At 39.3% G+C, this 24963-nt stretch overlaps 1 protein-coding gene across 1 annotated transcript in view; it reads left to right on the top strand.

The window, feature by feature from the left end:
• LOC100680372 (adhesion G protein-coupled receptor L4) overlaps positions 1-24963 on the top strand; it is a 155891-nt gene that overhangs the window by 6031 nt on the left and 124897 nt on the right. Inside the window, exon 2 of the mRNA XM_031920787.2 lies at positions 3105-3300. Coding sequence (XP_031776647.1) covers positions 3122-3300 — 179 coding nt within the window. The 5' untranslated portion in view covers positions 3105-3121. The remainder of the gene's footprint in view (positions 1-3104; positions 3301-24963) is intronic.

The following is a 24963-nucleotide window of genomic DNA, read 5'->3' as shown; positions in this document are numbered from 1 at the left end:
TTTTCGTCATTTACATTTGATAAATTCAATAACATTCCTTTGTATAAGCCGCAGGTCATCGAAAACTAATTTTTGTTCGCTGCCTGAATAAAACAGCTCGAAACACTTGCTCGGCCACGGCGCGGTAGAGCTATTCTTGAAAACTACGTCTGCAAGATTCGATCCTCTTATGTATAAAAGTACAAGAGCATGCATTTTTCATAAATCTTTATTTTTGCACAGTTAACGGCCGTTCAATGACACAAGAATAGTATTAGGCGATTTCAATGCTAAAATAGGTAGGGAGGAAATGTTTAGGCCTTCTATAGGGAAGGAAAGCCTGCACGAAGCCAGCAATGATAACGGTATTAGGGTCATAAATTTCGCGGCGGCAAAAGATCTTATAATCAAAACTACGTGTTTTAAGCACAAGAACATACACAAGGCAACGTGGACATCGCCGGACGGGGCCACACAGAACCAAATTGATCATTTCCTCATTGAAAAAAGACGTCATACTAATGTTCTTGACGTAAGGGCTTACAGAGGGGCAGATTGCGACTTGGACCACTTCCTAGTAGTAGCCAAATTAAGAGCTAGACTAGTAGCGAATCAAAATAGTCAGCGAGCAAACAAGGTAGAAAGCTTCGATATTGACAAACTACGAGATAGAACAGAGCGAATTAGGTACCAGATAGAAATTAATAACAGGTTTCAGGCACTTGAAGAAGCAAACACATCGCCGGAGGGGAATGACGAACCGAATAGCTTATGGGGGGACATCGAAAAAACGGTAAAAGAGGCCGCGAACAAAGTACTGGGTAAAAAGAAAAAGCCAAAGAGCAAACCATGGTTTGACGAAGAGTGCGAACTCTGGTTTGAAAGGCGCAAAAAGGCTAAATTAAATAGCTTACAAAATAGAAGCGTAGTATTCTAACGTAAGGAAACAGACGAACGCGATCTACAGAAATAAGAAGCGGGAGTATCAAAAGAATCTTATTAGGAGAATAGAAACTAACAGTAAGGAAAATAACCCCCGCGAAATGTACAGAGGGATTAACGCCATCAGAAAGGGTTTTAGGAGTAGAGCGCAATTGATGAAGGACGAAAACGGGGACCTCGTAACAAATGACAACGAATTACTGTCACTGTGGAAAAATTATTTCGATAAATTATTAAACGTGCACGAAAATAGCGAAGAATTAGGGGACGAAATTCACACTGCTGAACCCCACGTGGAGGAACCGAGCTACCAAGAAGTAGAGGCCGCGATTAAAAAACTAAAAAACAACAAAGCCGCGGGAAATGACTCTATACCAGCTGAGTTACTCAAATATGGGGGCGTCGAGCTCACTTTCAAAATCTATAAACTAGTATGTCCCATCTGGAAAAATTAAACAATACCCGAAAATTGGAAGGAATCTATCATTATACCGATTTTTAAAAAGGGGAATAAGACAGACTGCAATAACTATAGGGGTATTTCACTTTTAGCAACGTGCTACAAAGTTCTGTCAAACGTAATACAAGCTAGACTCACTCCATTTGCGGAAGATATAGTAGGAGATTATCAGTGCGGATTTCGGCGCAACAGATCGACGAGCGATTAAATGTTTACCATAAGACAGTTGTTAGAGAAAAAGTGGGAATTTTGCGAAACCATACACCAACTATTTATAGATTTTAAAAAAGCGTACGACTCTATTAAGCGAAGCAAAATGTATCAAATTCTAGTACTTCTCGGTGTACCGAAAAAACTCGTGAGATTAATTCAAATATGTCTGAACGGAAGCACGGGAAAGGTCCGAGTAGGCGCTAATGTATCAGAACCCTTCATGATACGCGATGGTTTAAAACAAGGGGATGGGCTCTCTACGGTGCTGTTCAACTTAACGTTAGAGTATGCCGTTAGAAAAATGCAGGTTAGCCAGATGGGCGCAACGCTTAATGGAACAACGCAGATACTAGGCTACGCAGATGATTTGGATATACTGGGGGATTGTAGGGAAACGGTAGCAAGAAACGCAGAAATCCTCATAAAAGCGGTGGAGTATACAGGGTTAGAAGTGAGTGAATCAAAAACAAAGTACATGATTGTGAATAAGCTAGGCATCTGCAGAGGGGAGGAAGATCTCAGAGTTGGGAATTTTACTTTTGAAAAGGTTAGCGAATTCAGGTATCTGGGTACGACCATAAATGATAGAAACGAGATTAATGTCGAAATAAATAAGAGACTCCATTCGGGTAATGCTTGCTTCTACGCCGTGAGTAATTTACTTAAGTCGAGGCTGTTGTCTAAAAACGTTAAAATAAGAATATACAGGACGATAATACTGCCGGTGGTTCTGTACGGGTGCGAAACGTGGGCTGTCACTAAGCAGGCGGACAACCGTTTTAGGGTATTTGAAAATAAAGTCTTGCGAAAAATATACGGGCCGAAGAAAGATGAGGAAACCGGGGAATGGAGGAGACTACACAATGATGAGTTACACAATCTGTACGCGTCACCAAATATTAACAGAATAATAAAATCGCGCAGATTGGGATGGGCAGGGCACGTAGCGAGAATGGGAGACGACCGTACGGCAGCGCGTGTCATGAAGGGCAGGCCGATGGTAACGCGACCTCTAGGTAGTCCTAGACGTAGATGGGAGGATAACGTAAAAGCGGATCTAGTAGAAATAGGACGGGTGGGTGTCGATCGGAGAGGTGCATCTTGGGTGGGGTTGACACAAGATAGGGCAGCGTGGAAGGCTTGCGTAGATGAGGCGATGAACTTTCGAGTTCCAAATGCCATGTAAAAAAAAAACGGCCGTTCCATTTCAGTTTGCAGCATGTTTATGTTTATTACCTTCGCGGGAGAGAGCGTATATAAAAAACAAGACGGATCCACTTTCATGCAAAACGTGTCTGCTTTGTTTTTTCGACCGTCATACTAGACCACAGGGTCGTTTTGAATTTTAAAGTGTCGACGTCGGCAAAACGGTTTACTGTTAAATTCGAGGTCGACGTGGTCGACTTAAATATTTGAGTGTAGGACGCTTCACTTTTGGGTAAACGCGCGTGTCTAGGTTATTATACGCCCTTTTCGGTTACGTAAAAAATCAACTATCTTATGTTCCCAGGTGAAACTATCGCAACCATGGAGACCCTATACACGGGTGCGATTCACGGCTTCCCTCAGGCGTCAAACGGCCTCGCAAATGGCATATCTTCTGGGCTGGCCGCCTCCTTCGATCAGGACGGCGTACTTAGCCTCGTCGTGGTCCTCGGAGGAAGTCTCTCACTCGTCGCTCTTGTCTTCGCCTTCATCACCTACAGGTGAGTCTTCTCAACGGACCTCATCGATTTACGTTCTATATAGCCGTGCAACAGATTGCGCGAATTTGCACTTTCGCTTAGATCGAGTGCTTTACCGGTCCATTCAATATCCATTCCGAGATTTTTGTGCAAAAGCTTGTGAGTTCTATACACGAAGCTCGAAAAATAATTAGCCAGTGTAAATTTAAGGTTAGTTATCGAGTTGTGAACGATGGGAGTGATAATGAGAAATTCGTTTTGCGTCATCAACAGGCTGTTGCGCAATCGGTAATCGGATTAAAAGTTTTGCCTTGGCTGAGCTAATTAAAACGTGCAACGAAATTCGCCTGGACAAAGTGATAAGCCTTTCTCTGCATAAGATAACAGGTATAAAAACGTGAAATATATATATATATATATATATATATATATATATAGAGAGAGAGAGCATTTCATGCAGTGAAATTTTTGCTTAGTATTAACCAAGTTGTGAAGTGAAATTGCGGAAAAACTATACGTATTTCGGAAATATTTCTCTGTGAATCAGCGATTCCGACTGGCAACTGCAACAGCTTTCGAGCAGTGTATAGTCTCGTATCGACTTGATGATATAAAAAATATAATAATTATGAAAAAAGATCTTTCATCTAATGTTTGTATTCGACAAAGAATCAATAACTTTCAATGAGCTCTTCTTTCGATCCTCTTTTTAGATTAAGTCAACGTTTCACTCTACATTCCCTTTGTGTGCCGTGCGAGTGCGTCAATCGAATTACTTTAATTAAGAGGTACCTTATTAAGTAAATAAATATTAAGTAAGTAAATAATAAAAAAAATCGCATTGTCTTAAAGTCCTACAGACTATTGGAAGACGCATTCTTGAAACATTGCTAGAGCCACTTGAGAACTACAAAGTAAAAATCTAACTATAAAAATACCTCAAAAAGTTTAAATTTTTTACGTAATCCTTTTTCTTTGTAAATTTATTTACCTCTCCCGGAGTTACAGTACACCACAAAAAAGGGACAAAAAACTCTCTTGTTTACCTCTTTAAAACGTTACTCGCCTTCGAACAAGTGAATTTTAATTTTCCAAAATAAAAAATTTATAAAGATATACTAAATAGGGCTTATACATAAATTTGCATATTGTGCCAAAAAGCATATACTTTGAGAACACCTCTATATAAATGTATAAGTATATGTACATCGAAAGTGTATAATATGTAGGTCACTCTCGAATTTGTATATGAATAGAAATAGCTAGCCCGTATTTAACCAACGCGCGCGTACCTATATAGATATGGAAATGCTCCCCGCATTACGGCCTTTAACTCTTTGAGTTACAGTCACTCCCAGCGGTGCTTTTGGGATACACTAAGTTAGCGGTACTGCTCACGTACCATGAAAATATATCTGAAATATTAGTATAATATGCATTTCCGCTTTTCGCTCTTCCTTTCAAAATTCAGTTAAAAAACAAAAGCCGACCTATATTTAATAATTATTATTATCAACATTAAATTCCAAACAATAAACGCACCGCCCTCTTTTATCACCGCATTCGAGCTTCAATTAAACGCTTAACCCTCGATCCTTTTTCCTCGATTAAAAACTTTTCTATTCCGCGCGTATACGCTCTCGCCAATGTTCCCCATTGACCCATTATCATCCCGCTTCAATCCGTCCTCGATTCCAAGACCAACAACCAACGAAACCCGCCCGATCCACATTCCGGTACTCGAACGCACCACGTCCACATACATAAACGCGCACTATCCTCCTCACAATGCGCGCGTGCAGTTGAGTTCTGCTATATTGCCGCAGGTGCAACTATATACACACATGCATACACGGCGTCGTGTCTAATAATACATTGTACTCGCGGAGCAGCGTCAGCTCGAAGAACCGCGCGATTACGTTAATTATCAATTGTTGCAGTGTCTCCCTCTATTTCGCGAGGATTTGGTCGATAGGGACGAGGATCTCTGTGTGTATGGAGGCAAGCTTAAATTTGGAAGTGCGTCGCTAATTACTCGCAGGGATGCGGCCGTAGTAATTATCTGCTCTAATCGATTCTCCACTGGGGTATATAGATGTGCCAGACGATTATCGGGGCCCGATGAATACCCGCTTCGTTAGTGGCAGGAGGAATTTCGAGAACAAAGCCAAATTACCGACGACATTGGCAAATTGAAGAACGACGTTGACTTTCGGGGATTTAGAATCGTGGTCTTGTCGGACTTGTCTGTAATTTTGCATTCATAGCTTCGCTTGTTCTTGACGAGGCTCGTTACATATATTTGCGGATTCTTGGAGCCCCGAGGGTAATTGTCAGGTAGTGTCGCACGTGGAGAATGGAAATTAAATTTTGCTTTGATGAGAGGATGACACGAGATTGTCGGTTATTTTAACGTTTTGCGCTTGCATACATACTCCACTGGTGATATCCAACGCGAGAGAGAGAGAGAGAGAGAGAGAGAGAGAGAGAGAGAGAGAGCCAATCAATCTCTTCATTTATGACGAAACGTTTTCACAAACGCGAAGCTTTTTTCCGTGTATTTCAATAGCCGGTTGAGATTAATACTCGAAAGCTCTCGTAAATAATGAAAGAATCAATATTATAAAAGCGACATGACTGCAGCCAACCGGGGTCCAATAAAAATATTTTACTCTCGGATAACACTGATCTGTTGATATTTGAGTTTCGGCGCAGTGGCACGAAAAATACAAACATACCAATTTTCGCGACGACCTAAACCCTCTAATTCCGATGGGCAGCGGTGGAAAAAAACACGAGTTTCCCTTAATCTACAAGCCACCAAAATCTGCTCGCCCCCCTGGTAGAAATGTTCAGCAGTTTATTAGCAGTCACTGCCTAGTTCTGATTGAACTGGCCAGTGCGTTCAGCAGTTACTCGCCAGTCGATGTGCCTATTTCGTCAGATTTTTGACACAGTCACTAGCCAAGGACTGGGGAATCAGACTTGAAAATAGAACTAATGACAATTGTGCGTTTCTTACTATTTTTAGCATTGGAAATTAATAAAAATGACAAATGACGAGAAATATGTTTTTTGACAATGTTTCAATGTAAACTTTTAGTATAGAAGGAATGTGTTAAAAGGTTCAACCTAACCCTACAGATGCATACACTCATATATGAAAGTATGTACAAGTATGCGGTACTGACTGACTTTGTGTTGTGTAAGTGCAAGTACTGTGTAAAAAGTGTCATCGATGTGCTTAAAGCCGCCAAAGCCATAGGGTTCAAGATCAAAAGCCAAACCAAGATGTTTAAGTAAAAACTGACATGACAGTCAGTTTTTAAATAATTTAACAAGTCTTTACACAAAAGAACAGACATCCAACTTTAATATCATGGATTTAGCATGATAATGACAGATTTGGACATTCATAGTAACTGGCTCGCATACTGATGAGATAAAAATATCTGTGCAATTCACTTTACAGACCTCATCATTGGTGACTTTGGGCACATAGATGACACTTTTTTATAATTTACACTTAATCAACAATGATTGAGTCAGTGTATACCATATCATTTTTAACATTGACTGAGAATGTGAGAACTGTGTGTGGTGTTATCTGTTATTCTGCTCTATAGCATAGCAGACAACATATACAACCTGTCCCTATATAAAAAAGTCATGACCGGATGAAGTGAAGCCAAGAATGCGTAAATATGATTGGCTCATGTAGTGCGCATGCGTCAAAAGTATCGTTAGAATTTTTTGATTTGTTTTTGATTTCTAAAATTGATTCTAATATTAAAAATGTAATATAATACTATAATACATATCAAATTATAATTTGTGTATTTATAATATTCTAGAGACATTCTACTCTCGAGACTATTCTATTCTCGAGACATAACCTTAAAATTTTAAAAGGAAGTTGGCGACGAAACCGCGGCAATTTTGAAATTTATATGAGCGCGAAATGAATCATATATTGTAAAGTTTGATATATTTCCGTGATAGAAAACAAATATTAAAAATATCAATCAAGTATTTATATTCCATTTAATAAATTAATGAACTTATAGTCTACTACAGTGCGCGCAGCGCACTGCGCCACGTCTAGTATAGTATATGTGGTATATACTCTTATATGTATGTGTGTATGGTTAGGTACTGATTGTGCTGCTATATGAATATAAGTAAGTTATAAGCAGACAGCCTGTACGGCTGTACCACCTGTAGTATACACTACGTAGCATACTAGGTTAGGTTGTTCCTTTTTGCCTCTTTAACACGTACATTGGAAAAATTATCACAACTATTTGGGTAAACGGTAGATTTAAGTAGATTTGTAATTAAAAATAATTATCGTTATTAAATATGTTTTGATTATTATTATACCTGTTTATTCGTATAATAGATTTGTATTAATTATACTTGGCAGTTCTTAGCCAGTGACATGTACTTCATACTGGCCAGTAGCACTGGCCAGTCACTAGTCTGCTCACCAGTTTCGCTGCTCAATTTTCTGCCAGGGCCGCAATAAAAATAATTCGTACCTCGCGTGAAATCTCGTGGGCAGCGCCTCTCGCACGTGCGCGTGGCATATCGAATTTCCTCGCACTGTCGTTTGCGTTTGGAAAAAAATATGGCGAGCCAATGACGAAAATAAAAAAAAATACTGTGGACACGAGTCGGGCAATCGATAAACGACGGACGCCACCATTTTTCTTTCGAGCTTTTTTGCATGGGAAAATTTACGGATTATTTTTGAAAACCAGCGCATATAAGAGAGGCGCGAGCCGTTGCTAATTATCGCGAGAACCGGACAGATCCGCGTGCGGTCATCGGGATCACTTTGAGCCGTTTCGTCGCAATTATACGGCGACTCGGAATTGATTTCCGGAGCTGCCGCTTTCGATGCCTCTCCGCGGATGTGTGCAAGTCTGCTCGGTGTACACGACAGAAATTGGACTTTATTAAAAGTGTGATTGTCCATTGAACGGAGCTTCCTGGAGTCTGTGCTGCCTTTTTTCGAGGTGTACAACTGTTAGTTTGGCTCTGAGAAAAAGTGCGATTTTTTTCAGACTTCTCGTCCACTCGTAAAATGTCGTTTTATTTTATTTTATGCAATTAAATAAGTATTTTGTTTTACTTGAAATAATGTTTGGTCTGCAAAATTGAAATAAGGCTGACTGTGTAGAGCCCAAACAACGTTTCGCATACAAATATTCGATCGGTTTGGGATCGAAAAGAAAAAAAGTTTTTATTTGTATAAAACAAAGTGAAAACTCGCGTGATTTGAGATCGTGACGTGACAGCCACTTTTTCGCTCTTGGCAATCCCAGTTTGAAGTTTATGCGCGCAACACAACGTCGAAATCGCGAGGACGATAAAGTTTTCGAACTTACACAAAAGAGCCACAGAACCAATTTTCGTTCGTTTGCACACAAAAACAGCTGATTTATATGCACAATGCACATTTAATTTCGCAATAACAAAATAAGAAAAATTATACAATTATATTTGTTGTAAATAGATCATTATTCTATTCGAAGTAAACAAAATTTTGTTCAAACGTGTAATTAGTTTGCTAACTAAATAACCAAGCACAGATAACGATATCCAATTAAAAAGTAATTTCACAGAATTATTCAAAACAGCGAAATAACAAGCCCTCGAAAAAGCCGACAGGGTCGCGTGAGAATAACGGGAGGTATTACACACGGGGAAAAGAGTATCCAGCGAATGGTAGCAGCCGAACCTACTAAACCCGAAAAAAAAGGTAAAAGAGGGAAAACAACCCTTGGGAAGCAAGAGCCAAGCTCACGCGAAATGAGCACAGGAGCGACGGTCGTGTGCGGCAAAAGAGTTTAGCGAACGGGATGAGAGAGAGAGAGAGGAGGCGCAGGGCTTTCGGGGTAAACACAGCGGCCGAGTTCGGAAAACTTTGCAGAAACGAGCTGCGGTCGGAAGATGTATAGTATACGCGAAGCCACGCGCGCGCGCAACTTTCGATTCGGGACAATCGCCTGCTCTTTCACTGTTTTCCCATTCCCGGGGCTGCGCCTACATCCGCTCGACTTGTCCTCGGAGCGATCTCTCTCTCACTATTTAATCTAAACTTTCGTATTGAAATTATTTCAAGATGCGAAGCTCAGGTATCCGAGCGAACCTGGAAATTCTTGGTATGCCGCGAGATTCAATTTATTCGAATTTTTGCACAAAGCTTAGCTACACAAGTATAAATCTCTTTTAAAACGGGATCTTAAAAAGGCTTAGCAGAAAATAAATCGCTCCGAGCAAACGAAGGCGGTATATAGGACTGTTGAGAGCTGGATTCGCGCAGACATGCTCAGTCCGTAAATTTCGACAGGCCGGGTATAAGTTTTCGGCCCGTCGAGTGTGCCGCCGGCACGGGACAAAAAGACGGAGCAGCTTCGCTGAGTGCAGCGAGGAAAACTTATTGCGAGCACGTGCGCTCGCGTCATCGCTACTCTCGACGGCGTTGAGTCAAGGGCGGCGACTGGGACGGGGAAGGGCAAAATCGACTGTTCAAGTGCGCCGAATGTGATTTAGCACACATCGCCCGGAGAGATGCTTTTGATTGGTATACTTCGCAGAATGCAAGGGGCTATTGAAAAGCTAGATGTTTGTTTTGACGTTTGGATCCGATAGGAAAGATTTATTGAAAATGGATTTTATCTTATACTCTAAAAATAGCTTTGTAATCATCCCATTCGTTGTCTACATATTTATAATCTTCCAGAGTGAAAATTGGAAAAATTAGTTACAAGGGTGGAATTCCACTTTTTAAAATCAATCTTTGCATTAAAAGCTTTCACAAGTCCAAAAGATTCTATCTCACCGCTCAAACTCTTCACGTTTCTGGCCAGCAAACATAAATGGCACATAGGCGTTCTATTATTTCCCCTTTGCGCTATCTGCAAGCTCAGTGCTTATATAGCAGTAGATTACCTATGCCAAAACTGCCTTTTGTCAGGGTGGCTAGGCTTGCTCATGCTATAACTGTTTAAGTACACCGCTTTAATAAATAAAAACTGTGTATACTAACTATCCATTCTTTTTCTTGCAAGCAAACAATATTGCATAATATATTTCGATGTTGTGCATTTTTCTTTAAACCGAAGATATGACTGAACTAGATTTTTCATTTTCAATATACAAAGTAATAAAAAGTCCTACTTTTGTTGACATTCTTATTTTTAAGTAAATCTATAGAGAGATCGAAAAATTTCAATATCTGATCAAGCCATTAAAGAAAAATTGCTTGTCCATCGCATCAGATTTGCATGGATGGATCCGATTTTTCATCCACATATAAACCACTTCGTAACTTGACACGAGAGCATCAAAGTACAGTCTAAGTGCAAAATTGCTTTACAAAAATATTGAAACATAGATAAGTAAACATTTTTATCGAAAGTTTTCATTCGCCATTTACAAAAAAAAATATTATTGTATTTATAAGAGATGTTAATTACGTTTTTGAAAAAATGTAACTGCCTTGAAACAGTGGACATAATCGTTTGTTTTTTGTTCAGAACCATGTCTAGTAAGACCTCTGTACGTTATGTTTGCATGAGACTCGTGACGTTACTTTCATTATAAATAAACGCTCTGAAAAAAAAAATACTTTCATATTAAAGTTCAGCGAGAGGTTTCTTATTTGTGAAAGCAAATGTATTTTTTTACAAAATTTCTTTTACATATTTTCTAATACAGTATCCCCTGCAATCTCCTGAAATAATGTCATATTTCACAATTTTAATGAAAATTCTCTGAAAAGATATCTCACCTCAATAAGACTGGCCCTTTCAAGAGAGCCATTTATAAACTTCACTAAAAATCATGCGCCACGTTTATCACTCCCGGGGTTATGATCCAGGGAAAAATCACCGTCAGCGCGGAACGCGTTTCATGATTTCGGTAAAATCATTTTTTTGGGCCCTTTCTGAGACGTCTTTTCTTTAAGAAGTGGCAATCCTCAGTGAATAATAAATCGGCGGTCATTATATTCGCCGGATTTTCGACGTGCGTGGATTCCGCGCATATATACTATATAACTTTTCTTCGTCGGACGGGTGGTGAATTTAGTCGAGTCATCTGTTTGCCGGAGATAAGGGGTAGGCCAAGCATTTTACCAGGAAGTCCGTAGGTAAGTGTGATAACGGACAGACGCCTATGGCAGTGGAACCGAGAAGGTGAGCTTTTCGCAAGGGGAATTCACACCATATCTACATCGATATTATACGCGTTTTGATAACATTAGCTCTTGGAATAGAAGAGGAATATATTTGATTGCACGCGAATAAGGGTTGACGCGTGGAGATAATGTTGCCTACGTGTCGGTAAATATTGGCTTAATCGATGATAGAGCTGTTGACTTTTCTTACATTCCTATATTAATTTCATTGATCTGCTAAAATGAAATAACGATTGTCGTCATGTTGATAAGATAGAATCGTTAATGTTGATAAAATAGAATCGTCAATGTTGATAAAATAGAATCGCCAATTTTGATAAAATAATATCGTCTAAATTAAATCAGGATAGCAGGACAGAACAATTTTACGGCAGGAAAAGCAATTCCTGAATTGTTTTCTTTGAAGCAAGCGCAGGTTGTTTTAGTTTATACACGGCGTTCGATGTGTAACCACGTACGAGCAAATTTTTCCCAATAACAAGAACTCCGGAAACGTCCAGAGGATAAGTTGAAATGAAAATAAGAGAGGAGAAAATTCGCCCTATGGGAAAAATCCGATAATAACGACCCTTTTCCATTCTCCCGCTTGGAGCTTACAAATTGATTTGGAGTTTCTGAAGGGTTTGCCTTTAATCTGGCCTGATCGTCAGTCAATAGTCTTGGAATTGAAAAATACTTTTGACTCTTTGAAAGTCGTCTGTAAGCAGAAAATCTAGTGCAGCTGTTATGATTTTTGGTACAACGGTAGAAGGAATTCAATGTATGAATTAGCTGACTTTTTATAATATATTATAATCGATTTTTATATTATATTATAATCGATAAAGATTATTAAAACTTTTATAAATTGTTAATGAAGTTAACTAGGAACATTATTAATTTTGCAGATTTATTATTAAAAGTAATAAAAAGTATGCTCTAAATAAACGTTTCTTATTCCCTTAAGTTTTTGAAATCTAGACATGCGATAATTGGTTCGTTATCAAGAATGAGAATTAGCTCTGAACAGTGCTTATTACTATATACACCAAAGTTATGGAGGAAGTTCAACTTAGTAAGCTCCATTAGTACTATCGCATATCACAAATGGATGCAAACAATAGGATTATCCGACTGGCTAAGTGGTCTTCTTTCAGATTATCTGAAGCATGATTATGCATAATAGAAATGAATTGATGTGCACACTGAGAAAAATTTGACAGTAACAATTACTATCTCGGATAATAATTTGGTAACAGACTCGGAAGCTAGTAATTTTTACTAGCTTTTATAGTAAAATTTACTATAAGATATATTAATTTTTACTATCTCAGATAGGGGCTCCAGGTTCGATTCGCCGCAAAAAAAAATTTAATCTCTTTCTTTCTTCCAAACATCATAATAATAATCAATAAAAATAATAATTAATAGAGTAATAATAGCGCGAAGTACCTAAGAGGTGTAAAATATAGAACTAAGCGAAATTGAAATTAAATTTTTTTAAATTCGATTTCATCAAAAATTACTACCTTTGGATAGTAAAATCTAATATCTTACAAGTCTATTACCAATTTATTATGAAAAGTAGTAAAAATTACTATCCCAAATAGTAATTTCTACTATCAAATTTTTCTCAGTGCATAAATATAGTGTAAGCACGTGTATAGAAATAATTTTTTTACTTTTGCTATTTTACATTTATTGTCAATGTATACATTTTTATTCTTGTATCAAGAGTATTTATTGTCAAAATCTTACAATAATTATTTAAAATAAACTAAACAGTATATTCAATAATGCAGATTTTGCCGGTGTACACATTGATATGTTCATTTTATCATTTTGTCTCAAACATTTTTTTTATATCCTAAAGATTCCAAGCGCGCCATCCGGCGTCACGAGCAGAGCAACGTTTCATTTCCTTACCCCGTACTGAATATTTCACAACGAAAACAATGAGCATATATATCTCTTAGCTCGCGCGTATTTTGATACAAGCCGCGCCAGCTATACATTATCCTCCTTCGCACAGATAACGACGCTGTAACAGCAGCGCGAGTGAAATATACGCGAGCTTTGATCCATATATCTCTCGGTCTGAAATATTTTAATATTTATGCGGTATAACAGCGCACAGCGGCGCCTCGCGAAAAATGTTTATCAACCCCCCAAGTTTGTATACGTGTAGTTACGCAGTTCCTATCCAGCGTATCGGGTAAACATCGGTATAAGTATATATGGGCTTGGAACAGGAAGCATCCAGAGGAAGCAGCAGCCGATGAATTTCATGATGGAGGTGCTGCTGTGGCCGGAAATTGGCGGGAAATGGAAAAGAGCGTCGCTGAGAGTTTCTTTGCTGCTGGCTCCTGCGGTGTCTGCAAAGGACTTTCGTCACTGTATCTATAGAAGTGATGTTGGCGAGGCTTCTGCGCTTGCGGCTTTTCATGGTGGCAGAAACGGGTTCCGGGAAGACGCCGTTAATTCTTAACTACCGCAATGAAATGCCCTGACCTAACGGCTGATGTGTCGGCCATCAGATACCGCATTATGTTTCTCGAGTCATGCTTGACACCGTTTTACGGCAATCGTGAATTGTCCGATATTCCGATATTGTTAAAGTGTGAATTTGTATCAAGTTCTCGATTAATTAATCGTCAATTAATTAATTAGTCAAGCGTATTAATTAAATAGAAGTTTTTATACTGTTTACTCACTATCAGAACATCTTCATATTTTTTAAGTTTGTATAACTATACATATTTGTATATTAAAATGAACTAATAGCATTCCCTAAAGATTGTAAGCCTATAAAAAGCTCACGCATCCCTCCTAACGATTGCTCGATTCAACATCAGCAAAATGCAAAATTCTCCGGCAGGTGATTGAAAATACAGCAGCAGGGTGTATCACGAAAGCATTAAAAAATTCATGGATCATTCGAAATTCGAAGCCGGTATATACCATAAAGAAAATAACAGCCTTGAATGCGAAATATCCCCTTTCCTGCTCTAGATTCATATCCATCAGCCATAAGATCTTTACTGTTTCCGATAAAATATATCAGACTGCATGCGCGCGTATATGCCAGTGCCGGGCACGTTAAACCTCTTGGCAGGAGCTTAGCGCGCGAATCCATCGGAGGTTGGCTCTGCGCGATACGGCGCACAACAATAACCCGGAGCGATTCGCGAGCGTAGGCAGCAATAACCTCGTCAGCTGGACGATTAAGCGACGGCCAAGCGAATGGCAATCGCGACGAATGCACACAACCTGACGATTTGCCGGCTCGATATCATTCCGGCATTATACGAGCGGTTCAAGTGTGTGTGTGCGTGTGTGTGTATGTGCGTGTAAAGCTTGTGTCTGGTATGTCCGAATTTGTCCGAAGTATGCAAATACTGACTGCAAGATCGATCGTACGTATGCGTATTTTTAAATGTTGTGTGAGATTATCAGGGCTGTATTTTGTTGTAGAATCGAAATCTTTGTCACGCCAAGTAACATTTAGAAATGAAAAAGCGAAGATAAAGGAAATATTAGACATTTTATGGCCAGTGAACATAGGTGGTGCATAGGCGTCTTTCGATCGCCCCCATCGCTATCTGCGGACCCAGTGCATACAAAGTGGTGCCACCCGTACCAAACTGCCTTTTGTTGAGCCTACTGGTGCCACTCATGCTTTATAACTACTTTAAACAAGACTCTTATTATGTCGATCGGTGAACTGCTATTCTGAATGAATTACATATCGCCCTTGTGCAACACTACAATGCATCTTACTGTATTGTCGCAAGAATGTAATGGACCCCCTCTAATTGTTATTCATATTATATATCAAAAATAACAATTGATGGTATTAATTGAAACAAACGCTGAGCGAAAAATTTGCTCAGTTTACGCCAAGAAGCAGTTACTCAATTTTAACTTTTCTACTAATGCTGTGTATGATTGGAAGTGTGGTTCCTTATAAGTATTCTTTATTAGAGATTGTATAACAGAGTGAATGTATGAATTTGAGACTATTCGGAAGTTGATAGACAACTTTTGCGTCATTGATGAAGCATATTGCATTCCACAGGACAGCAGTGAAATCGACAAAAATGTACTAATATGTTAATATCTTAAACTGATAAATCATTTTGGAAAATGACAGAAATTTCCCTCTTTTAACTCAGTTTAAAAACCGCTGCCAATACATTGGTACGTAGCTTTCTCCAAACGAATGTATTGTTCAGATATTAATTTATATTAGTAACATAAGAACGATATCGCAAACAGTACTTTTGTCAGTTTATTCAGATAGCTGTTACAAAAAAGACGTGCTTTCTTAAGACGAACGTTGAAAAAAGTCTATGATCCGAGTTCTTTTATAAAAAAGTGTGTTTTTATTTTAACGTATTTTCTTCTGAGGCTCTCATATTAAAGAAAATAGGTACAACTGCACGTTTACTACTTGCCTAGTTGAAATTTCATTTCCTCACAAATATATATATATATATATATATATATATCGTGTTCTAAGGGTGTAAATGTTTTTTTTGCCTGCTTTTGCCCGCTCAACAAAAAGTTCACTTCAAGCTCGCTTTTTTTTTACGTGGCATTTGGAACTCGAAAGTTCATCGCCTCATCTACGCAAGCCTTCCACGCTGCCCTATCTTGTATCAACCCCACCCAAGATGCACCTCTCCGATCGACACCCACCCATCCTATTTCTACTAGATCCGCTTTTACGTTGTCCTCCCATCTACGTCTAGGTCTACCTAGAGGTCGCGTTACCATCGGCCTGCCCTTCATGACACGCGCTGCCGTACGGTCGTCTTCCATTCTCACTACGTGCCCTGCCCATCCCAATCTGCGCGATTTTATTATTCTGTTAATATTTGGTGACGCGAACAGATTGTGTAACTCATCATTGTGTAGTCTCCTCCATTCCCCGGTTTCCTCATATTTCTTCGGACCATATATTTTTCGCAAGACTTTATTTTCAAATACCCTAAAACGGTTGTCCGCCAGCTTAGTGAGAGCCCACGTTTCGCACCCGTACAGAACCACCGGCAGTATAATTGTCCTGTATATTCTTATTTTAACGTTTTTAGACAACAGCCTCGACTTAAGTAAATTACTCACGGCCTAGAAGCAAGCATTACCCGAATGGAGTCTCTTATTTATTTCGACATTAATCTCGTTTCTATCATTTATGGTCGTACCCAGATACCTGAATTCGCTAACCTTTTCAAAAGTAAAATTCCCAACTCTGAGATCTTCCTCCCCTCTGGAGATGCCTAGCTTATCCACAATCATGTACTTTGTTTTTGATTCACTCTAACCCTGTATACTCCACCGCTTTTATGAGGATTTCTGCGTTTCTTGTTACCGTTTCCCTACAATCCCCCAGTATATCCAAATCATCTGCGTAGCCTAGTATCTGCGTTGTTCCATTAAGCGTTGCGCCCATCTGGCTAACCTGCATTTTTCTAACGGCATACTCTAACGTTAAGTTGAACAGCACCGTAGAGAGCCCATCCCCTTGTTTTAAACCATCGCGTATCATGAAGGGTTCTGATACATTAGCGCCTACTCGGACCTTTCCCGTGCTTCCGTTCAGACATATTTGAATTAATCTCACGAGTTTTTTCGGTACACCGAGAAGTACTAGAATTTGATACATTTTGCTTCGCTTAATAGAGTCGTACGCTTTTTTAAAATCTATAAATAGTTGGTGTATGGTTTCGCAAAATTCCCACTTTTTCTCTAACAACTGTCTTATGGTAAACATTTGATCGCTCGTCGATCTGTTGCGCCGAAATCCGCACTGATAATCTCCTACTATATCTTCCGCGAATGGAGTGAGTCTAGCTTGTATTACGTTTGACAGAACTTTGTAGCACGTTGCTAAAAGTGAAATACCCCTATAGTTATTGCAGTCTGTCTTATTCCCCTTTTTAAAAATCGGTATAATGATAGATTCCTTCCAATTTTCGGGTATTGTTTCATTTTTCCAGATGGGACATACTAGTTTATAGATTTTGAAAGTGAGCTCGACGCCCCCATATTTGAGTAACTCAGCTGGTATAGAGTCATTTCCCGCGGCTTTGTTGTTTTTTAGTTTTTTAATCGCGGCCTCTACTTCTTGGTAGCTCGGTTCCTCCACGTGGGGTTCAGCAGTGTGAATTTCGTCCCCTAATTCTTCGCTATTTTCGTGCACGTTTAATAATTTATCGAAATAATTTTTCCACAGTGACAGTAATTCGTTGTCATTTGTTACGAGGTCCCCGTTTTCGTCCTTCATCAATTGCGCTCTACTCCTAAAACCCTTTCTGATGGCGTTAATCCCTCTGTACATTTCGCGGGGGTTATTTTCCTTACTGTTAGTTTCTATTCTCCTAATAAGATTCTTTTGATACTCCCGCTTCTTATTTCTGTAGATCGCGCTCGTCTGTTTCCTTACGTTAGAATACTCATCTACGGTCCTATCGCTTCTATTTTGTAAGCTATCTAATTTAGCCTTTTTGCGCCTTTCAAACCAGATTTCGCACTCTTCGTCAAACCATGGTTTGCTCTTTGGCTTTTTCTTTTTACCCAGTACTTTGTTCGCGGCCTCTTTTACCGTTTTCTCGATGTCCCCCCATAAGCTATTCGGTTCGTCATTCCCCTCCGGCGATGTGTTTGCTTCTTCAAGTGCCTGAAACCTGTTATTAATTTCTATCTGGTACCTAATTCGCTCTGTTCTATCTCGTAGTTTGTCAATATCGAAGCTTTCTACCTTGTTTGCTCGTTTACTATTTTGATTCGCTACTAGTCTAGTTCTTAATTTGGCTACTACTAGGAAGTGGTCCGAGTCGCTATCTGCCCCTCTGTTACGTCAAGAACATTAGTATGACGTCTTTTTTCAATGAGGAAATGATCAATTTGGTTCTGTGTGGCCCCGTCCGGCGATGTCCACGTTGCCTTGTGTATGTTCTTGTGCTTAAAACACGTAGTTTTGATTATAAGATCTTTTGCCGCCGCGAAGTTTATGACCCTAATACCGTTATCATTGCTGGCTTCGTGCAGGCTTTCCTTACCTATAGTAGGCCTAACCATTTCCTCCCTACCTATTTTAGCATTGAAATCGCCTAATACTATTCTTGTGTCGTAAGACGCGAACTGATCGATTACCTGCTCTAAAGTTTCGTAATAGAGATCCTTAGCTTCTTCTTCTTTGTCCTCCGTAGGACAGTGTACATTAATGAATACATATATATACCATTCACCTTCGATAATGATGTACGAGAGCCTATCATTGACGGATTTGAAACTTTTAACCGAATGTATGATGCTTTTGATGACGAGAAATCCGGTGCCTAGAGATCCCCCACTCCCGGCCCCATACAGGTACGTGAAGTTACCCGATGCTAGTACTCCGCCATCTGGCCACCGCGATTCCTGTATTGCTACCAAATCTAGATTGTACCTATCAGCTTCCTTTACGAGTTCTTTAAACGCACCTGCTCTATATAGACTGCGAACATTCCAAGTTCCGACCCTTAAGTCCCTTTTGGTTCGGATTTGATTTTTTTGAGCCATGATTTTATGTTAGACCCGCGCGCTTCGGATCCTGTTCCGATCGCAGGTGAGTCCACCGTTCTAGAGGTGATAACCCCCATACCTCTCTTGAACTAAGTATGAGAGCTTTCCGACTTTGACGAGGACAGTGTCAATTCGTCGTCAGACACACTACGGTTTCATTCTCGCATCCTAACGCCCCCCTGCAAGGCAGCGCGCCTTCGCTGGCATCGTTACCGCGTAAGACCAGGTGACGAATCATTCTACACATTCCCTTTCGGGGCAGTTGTCATCGCTCCCGCATCCTCCTCGGCAGCAGGATTTTTGCCCATTTTTGTAATGTGTGATGAAAGAGATAGATTGAGAGATAAGAGATAATGTGAAGTGTTTTTGTTGTTGTGGTGCTTGCGTAGTGTTTCTAGATGAATGCGTTCGACAGTGTGGGCTCATCACACCCACGCCTGTTCCTATCGGCTGTCCGCGGCTGCTTATTCAATTTATTCGCAGCTAACCTCTTTCTCAGGGCTGTTCCTCTATCCGCAACCTAACGAAGCGCTGTGTAGTGGTGATAGGCACCCACCCGTCAAGCTCGCTTTTTAGGCCAAAAAATTTAGAAATTGTGTGTGGCCAACATTCGCCAACATAACGTATCCTCCTCTAAAAAAGAGAGGAATCATCATTTTATTCGTTCTCTGATTGGTTGTCAATTGGCCAATAAGATTACGAGATAGATGGCGGGACGCGCGTGATATTTGTTTCTAACCTATAAAAATGTTTAATATAAAGCAGAGCGCGTGGAACGTGCATTGATCTTGCTAGTAGAAGTAAAAACATGTAGCTTTCTTTAAACAAACGGAGGTAAGGTAGCAATGAAATAGAAATATAATTATTTAGTTAAACAATAATTGATTGAGATTAATAAAAATATCGAGCTGTGGTTCCATTTACTTAAGGGTAGGAAGACACTTATATGGGTGGGATATGAATTACATTGATAGGGTGGATGGTAAATTAAATGCAAATAGATTCCTCAGATTGGAATCCTCGCTCAGAATGGATTCCTAACCCATTATTGATGAAGTCGAAATTTTTACTATTGCAAAGCTCCCTCTAGGAAGAAGCAAAAATTATAATAATAATAATAATAGTCATAAGATTTTCGAGTCATAGCGTGCAGACGTTCTCCAAATTGCTCCTATGACTGTAACAAATTCATATTCAGTGGAACATATGCAGATTTGCGAATACTCGCATAAACGTATGCAGACATGCAAGGGAACACACTTCATTAAAGTATGCGTACGGCCGACATACTCAAGGGCGTGTACACAAATATAACCACAATTCACATCAGAGTATAAGGTGCGGAAGCATTACGTTGCGTAAGATATGGGATCAGACCAAGTGTATGGTTAGCGCTATTATGGATGGAAAATTCAACAGTGGATTCTTCGTCTGCCCGGGTATGTTTGTATAACGGAACTATCATACGTTGCATAATTAAAAGGCTCGTGGTTGTGTGATGAATGAAAATATGCAGAAACCATGACCGATGATACGCTTGTACCTCTTCACTTAGAGAATCTAGGTCATCACCTCTACAACATTTTTTCTGTTTCTAATGGAAAATTCTTCCACTGCAACAATACACTGCCGACATTCAAACTAATCATCTGTATTACAACTTCGCCTAATCAGCGACGCAATCGCAAGCTCACGTTCTCCCTAAAGTAGCCCTCAACGCACAGAACGCATCCCCAATAGCGTGGACCAGTGCGAAATCAGATCCATCTATATCCAAGTCCAGGCCTATACTAGATCCACATGCAGCCGTACGCACTGTATATACGATGCATCTCCGAGCCGAGTTTGAATCCAGTACGCTCTCCTCATCAATATGCAAGTCGTACGCGCACATAGACCTTTCGGAGCATACGCTGCTGCGCGCGTGATCGGCTGACTCGTCGACGTTTAGACGTCCTGGCGTTTTCATTAGGTTCACGAGTGCGAGCATCCCTCTAATGCTCATTGCCCTGGACCTGGACGAGCGAGAGTCTCGTGCAGCTTCGTTAACGATTACGTCACTGCAGCCACGGGTTGAAATAATTACGCGCCGGATGGTATTGAGATGCGCCAGGCGTACGGGGGTAGAGAGACGCCCTGCGTGTGTGCTGGGAATTAGGCTGAATGCATGTTCCAAATTCGGTGCTGTGTCGGTTGAGGATTGAACCGAGATTGTTGTCGATGACGTTGTCATTGTTGGGTTTTTATCTTATTATTATGGAGAATTATTTTACGCGTATTTTAGCGCAATTATACTATATTTGTTAATACCGTGGAGCTAACGACTTTCGAAAACTCTAGCTCAACTCGAGTAATAATACATTCCGTGTACGCGCTATCACTTCGCGTTCAAACAGAGCGAGACGTCGAAAAATCCCGCGGCAAACGTTGCGTAGCGACAAAAATTATGAATTGCAGCACTTAAGAACAAGCGCGTAAATTTACGCGGGACGTTGCACAGTGCGAGCGCGCGCGACTGTGAAACAGGATTAATTTTCCCTGGAGGGCTGAGCGCTGACATTTGCATGTAGAGCGGAAAGCCCCCGCGAAAACGAAACAGCTGATCTGAGATGATTAAAGTGCAACGACTCTTTAACTATGTGTGCGTGCGCGCCTTTTAGAGACGAGGTAAAAGGTTTTTTTTTCACTCTCCGTTTTTGGCGCGAGATTAGAATACGCGCATCAAGGGTTTCGGATTAGTTTGCTTGAATAAAAAATGATTCAGCGGTGCGATATTGAATGCATTTTTTTATATTTTGTATTGTAAAAGTATTAACGAATTTTACGTGTAAAATAATGCCGAATTTCGGAATTTGAGCTCTGTGGAACTAACACAATAGCCAAAACTGGGTTGAAATATTTACTTTCCTGTACGTACACTGCATAGTCGAGTCATGCGTGATAAAAAGTTTTTATAGCTGGAAAGGCATCTGCAATAAAAAAAAATATATAAACCCAACACGTTTTTACTTTTAAAATTTCGGAAAAATAGTTGAAAGCACGTAGCTGCGGTTAATGCACGAAAAATGCGGGTATAAAACTTGAGTGCGAAACTATGATTAAGATGAAATTATTAATCTTATTACCTTTTATAGCATTAAGTTTCTTTATTATAAGAAACAAACTTTAATCACAGAATATTGGACGTATATAACAATATATACTTCGAAAGTTGGAAACTTAGTATCTTTCTGATACACTTTGCAAGACCTTGCCTACCGCTGACCCAGTCTATTATATGTCCGTGCGCTTTCCGAGACACTCGACCTATTTGCGATATTACGATTCGATACAAGGATCCATTTGTCAAAACGGCCCTCGGCTCGCCGGGCGGTCTGAAACTGATTTATCAAAAATGTACTCACTTATCGTCATCTACTTTACTTGCAATCCAATTGCCGGAATGTTCATATATTTTCGGAGTTGAGGCTGTAGTTTATAGGGAAGTAGTTTTTTGAAGAGAAAACTAAAGAAAATTCTCGCCTTTTTTATTCGCGAAACATGAGACGGGTTAATTATTTTTACAGTTTTCATAAGTACAGACTATATTATGAAGAGTATAATTCATAGATATGTGTGTCAGCATCTATCTTCCTTCAAAAATGTATTCATTTATTTTTTCAATTATTTAAACTTACTCGTCATCTACTCTTGCTTACAGGTTTCAAAGTTATATAAACTATAAAAAGACTGAATAAAAGCATTATCGGCATTTAGTTACAAAGAACGATCAAAGTGGCGTTGCATGTACTTCTATATTTACATGTATATCTACAGCAGCAAAGGGGACCGCGGAGAATGTCGTGCACGCGCTCGTCCTTCGGTACGTGCCTGCGCGAAAACGAGTTAGGCGATACATGAAAACAGCATAACATGTGGAATACTAATTCGGATCCTCCCAACTCCCTAGTTCCTCCTTTCTTCGACTCGATTTTCCGGAAGTATACAGTTGGATTTTGTCAAATATGTAACAGCAATGATTATATTTTCTGACTGCTTATTTCTCTTTCTGGTGGAGTTTCTCGACTTCATATTATAACATATGACTAAACATTTATTTTCCTTGCGGTACTAAAAATATATTTTCTTTTTTTCTGCTTTTATCTGGAGTATTTTATTGTAGTTTTACGCGCTATTTTCCGAACTTTTTTGCACTGGGTGCTAATGTACTTCCTTTTTTTTTGGAATCCACTTTTCCGATAGCAGACTTTTATACTACCATATTTATGTGTTTTATATTTTTTCTCGCAATAATAGACTGAATTTATCTTGAAGCTTTATTTGACTTTCGGAAGATGCATTGTTATGTGTACAATAAAGCTTATTGTATACCCTAATTAGTTTTCTCCTTCGTTCCCTGATAAACATCAGTTAAAAGATTTTTTTGTAAATAAAAGTTATTGGAAAATGAAGCTTTCATGGGCTATAGTGATGAACAATATATGAATCAGTTTATTAAATTGTTATATCTGGATTCGTTGACATTCTAGATCTAGTCGTCTATTGGCGTTGCGGATATAATAAGGTAGCAAAGGTTAGGTTGAGTGGAGAATTGACCGTATACGTTAGTACCAACGTTAGACAGTGGCGTTTTGGCAATGCTGTCAATGTAATTCAGCTTTTGCTAGCAGGCTGTACCTAACCTCAAAAGCTAAAATACATTGGCAGCACTGCAGTAAACGCTACTATCTTCGTAGGTGCTAGCGTATATAGTCAATTCTGGACGTGCCTCAGACTCTAGAAAAATCGGGAAAATGCTTAGAAATAGGACTTAGAGTGTAGACAATCGGACGCGGTGATGACGCAACGGTAAGTCTAAGGAGGCGGGGGACTGGTGCAGGTATGAATTATTTAGAAATGCCAGCGCTAATCCTCTCCGCCTATGTACCGACAAGCGTTACCGCGACAGGTATTTTACAAACCATGCCGTAGCGGGCTTGCTCTCTCAAAATGTACGAATGAATCCAGCGATGTAAAAATGTGAACATAAATTAAGGCTAATCCTTTCTTTAAAAAATGATGGCCTTTGTTGTGAAGCATTTAATACGTGATTCTGATTGGTTGATGGTTGGTTGCCTAGGCAACGAGATCAGAACCGCGCTTTAAATTCATAACCCTCAAAACAGTCATAACTCATAACCCTGGTAGAAATGTTTGAGGTGTTTAAAATGAAATGTGGAAACCTTGATAACAGATAAAATATATGTAATATAACTAGTAAGAAATTTTAGTAAAAATTAATCATTACCAAGAGTGTGTATTACAACATGTGTATTGAAAAGTGGCACCCTAACCCTATTTGAAGTAGTAATAAAGTGTGTGAATATTATTTATCTTTTTTTTGAAATGTCAGTGAGAAGTTCAATTAAAAGAATAAAGAGTTTGAAGATATACTGTGTCTATGTGCCCAAAGTGGCCCTCGGTGAGGTTTGAGAGGTGAATTTAAAGAAAAGTATAGTATCCGAGTCAGTAAGTTTAAGTCTATCATTATACAATGCTCTTTGAATTGTAAAAAGGCTACTAGACATGTTACCTAGAAATATGTAACCTAGATGATTCTGATTTAACTGTTTTCGTTCATATTTTCACAACCAGGCTCATGCGAATTTTTTAATTGAGCAGGTCAAATTTTACTTATAGCCAGTTACGCAGAAACTACTATCTCTAGCACATTGTATTTCTGGTTTCTAGCATATTTTTACATGGAGAAAGTGATAAATGTTTTGGCTTTTTTGTCAAGGTTTTAGGTAATAAGAATTTTGACTTTTAATAGTTGTGAGAGATTTTGAGACCGATACCTGTTTTTCCATTTTTGCATTTATTCTCATTCAAAAACTAACAGGTAGAGAGCTCATATTTTGCATATAGATTTCTTTTGTGATTGTGGA

Source organism: Nasonia vitripennis, chromosome 1 (genome assembly GCF_009193385.2).
Source record: "Nasonia vitripennis strain AsymCx chromosome 1, Nvit_psr_1.1, whole genome shotgun sequence".
Taxonomy (NCBI): Eukaryota; Metazoa; Arthropoda; class Insecta; order Hymenoptera; family Pteromalidae; genus Nasonia; species Nasonia vitripennis.
The sequence above is the reverse complement of the archived record's forward strand: the minus strand, read 5'-3'. Positions and strand labels throughout refer to the sequence as shown.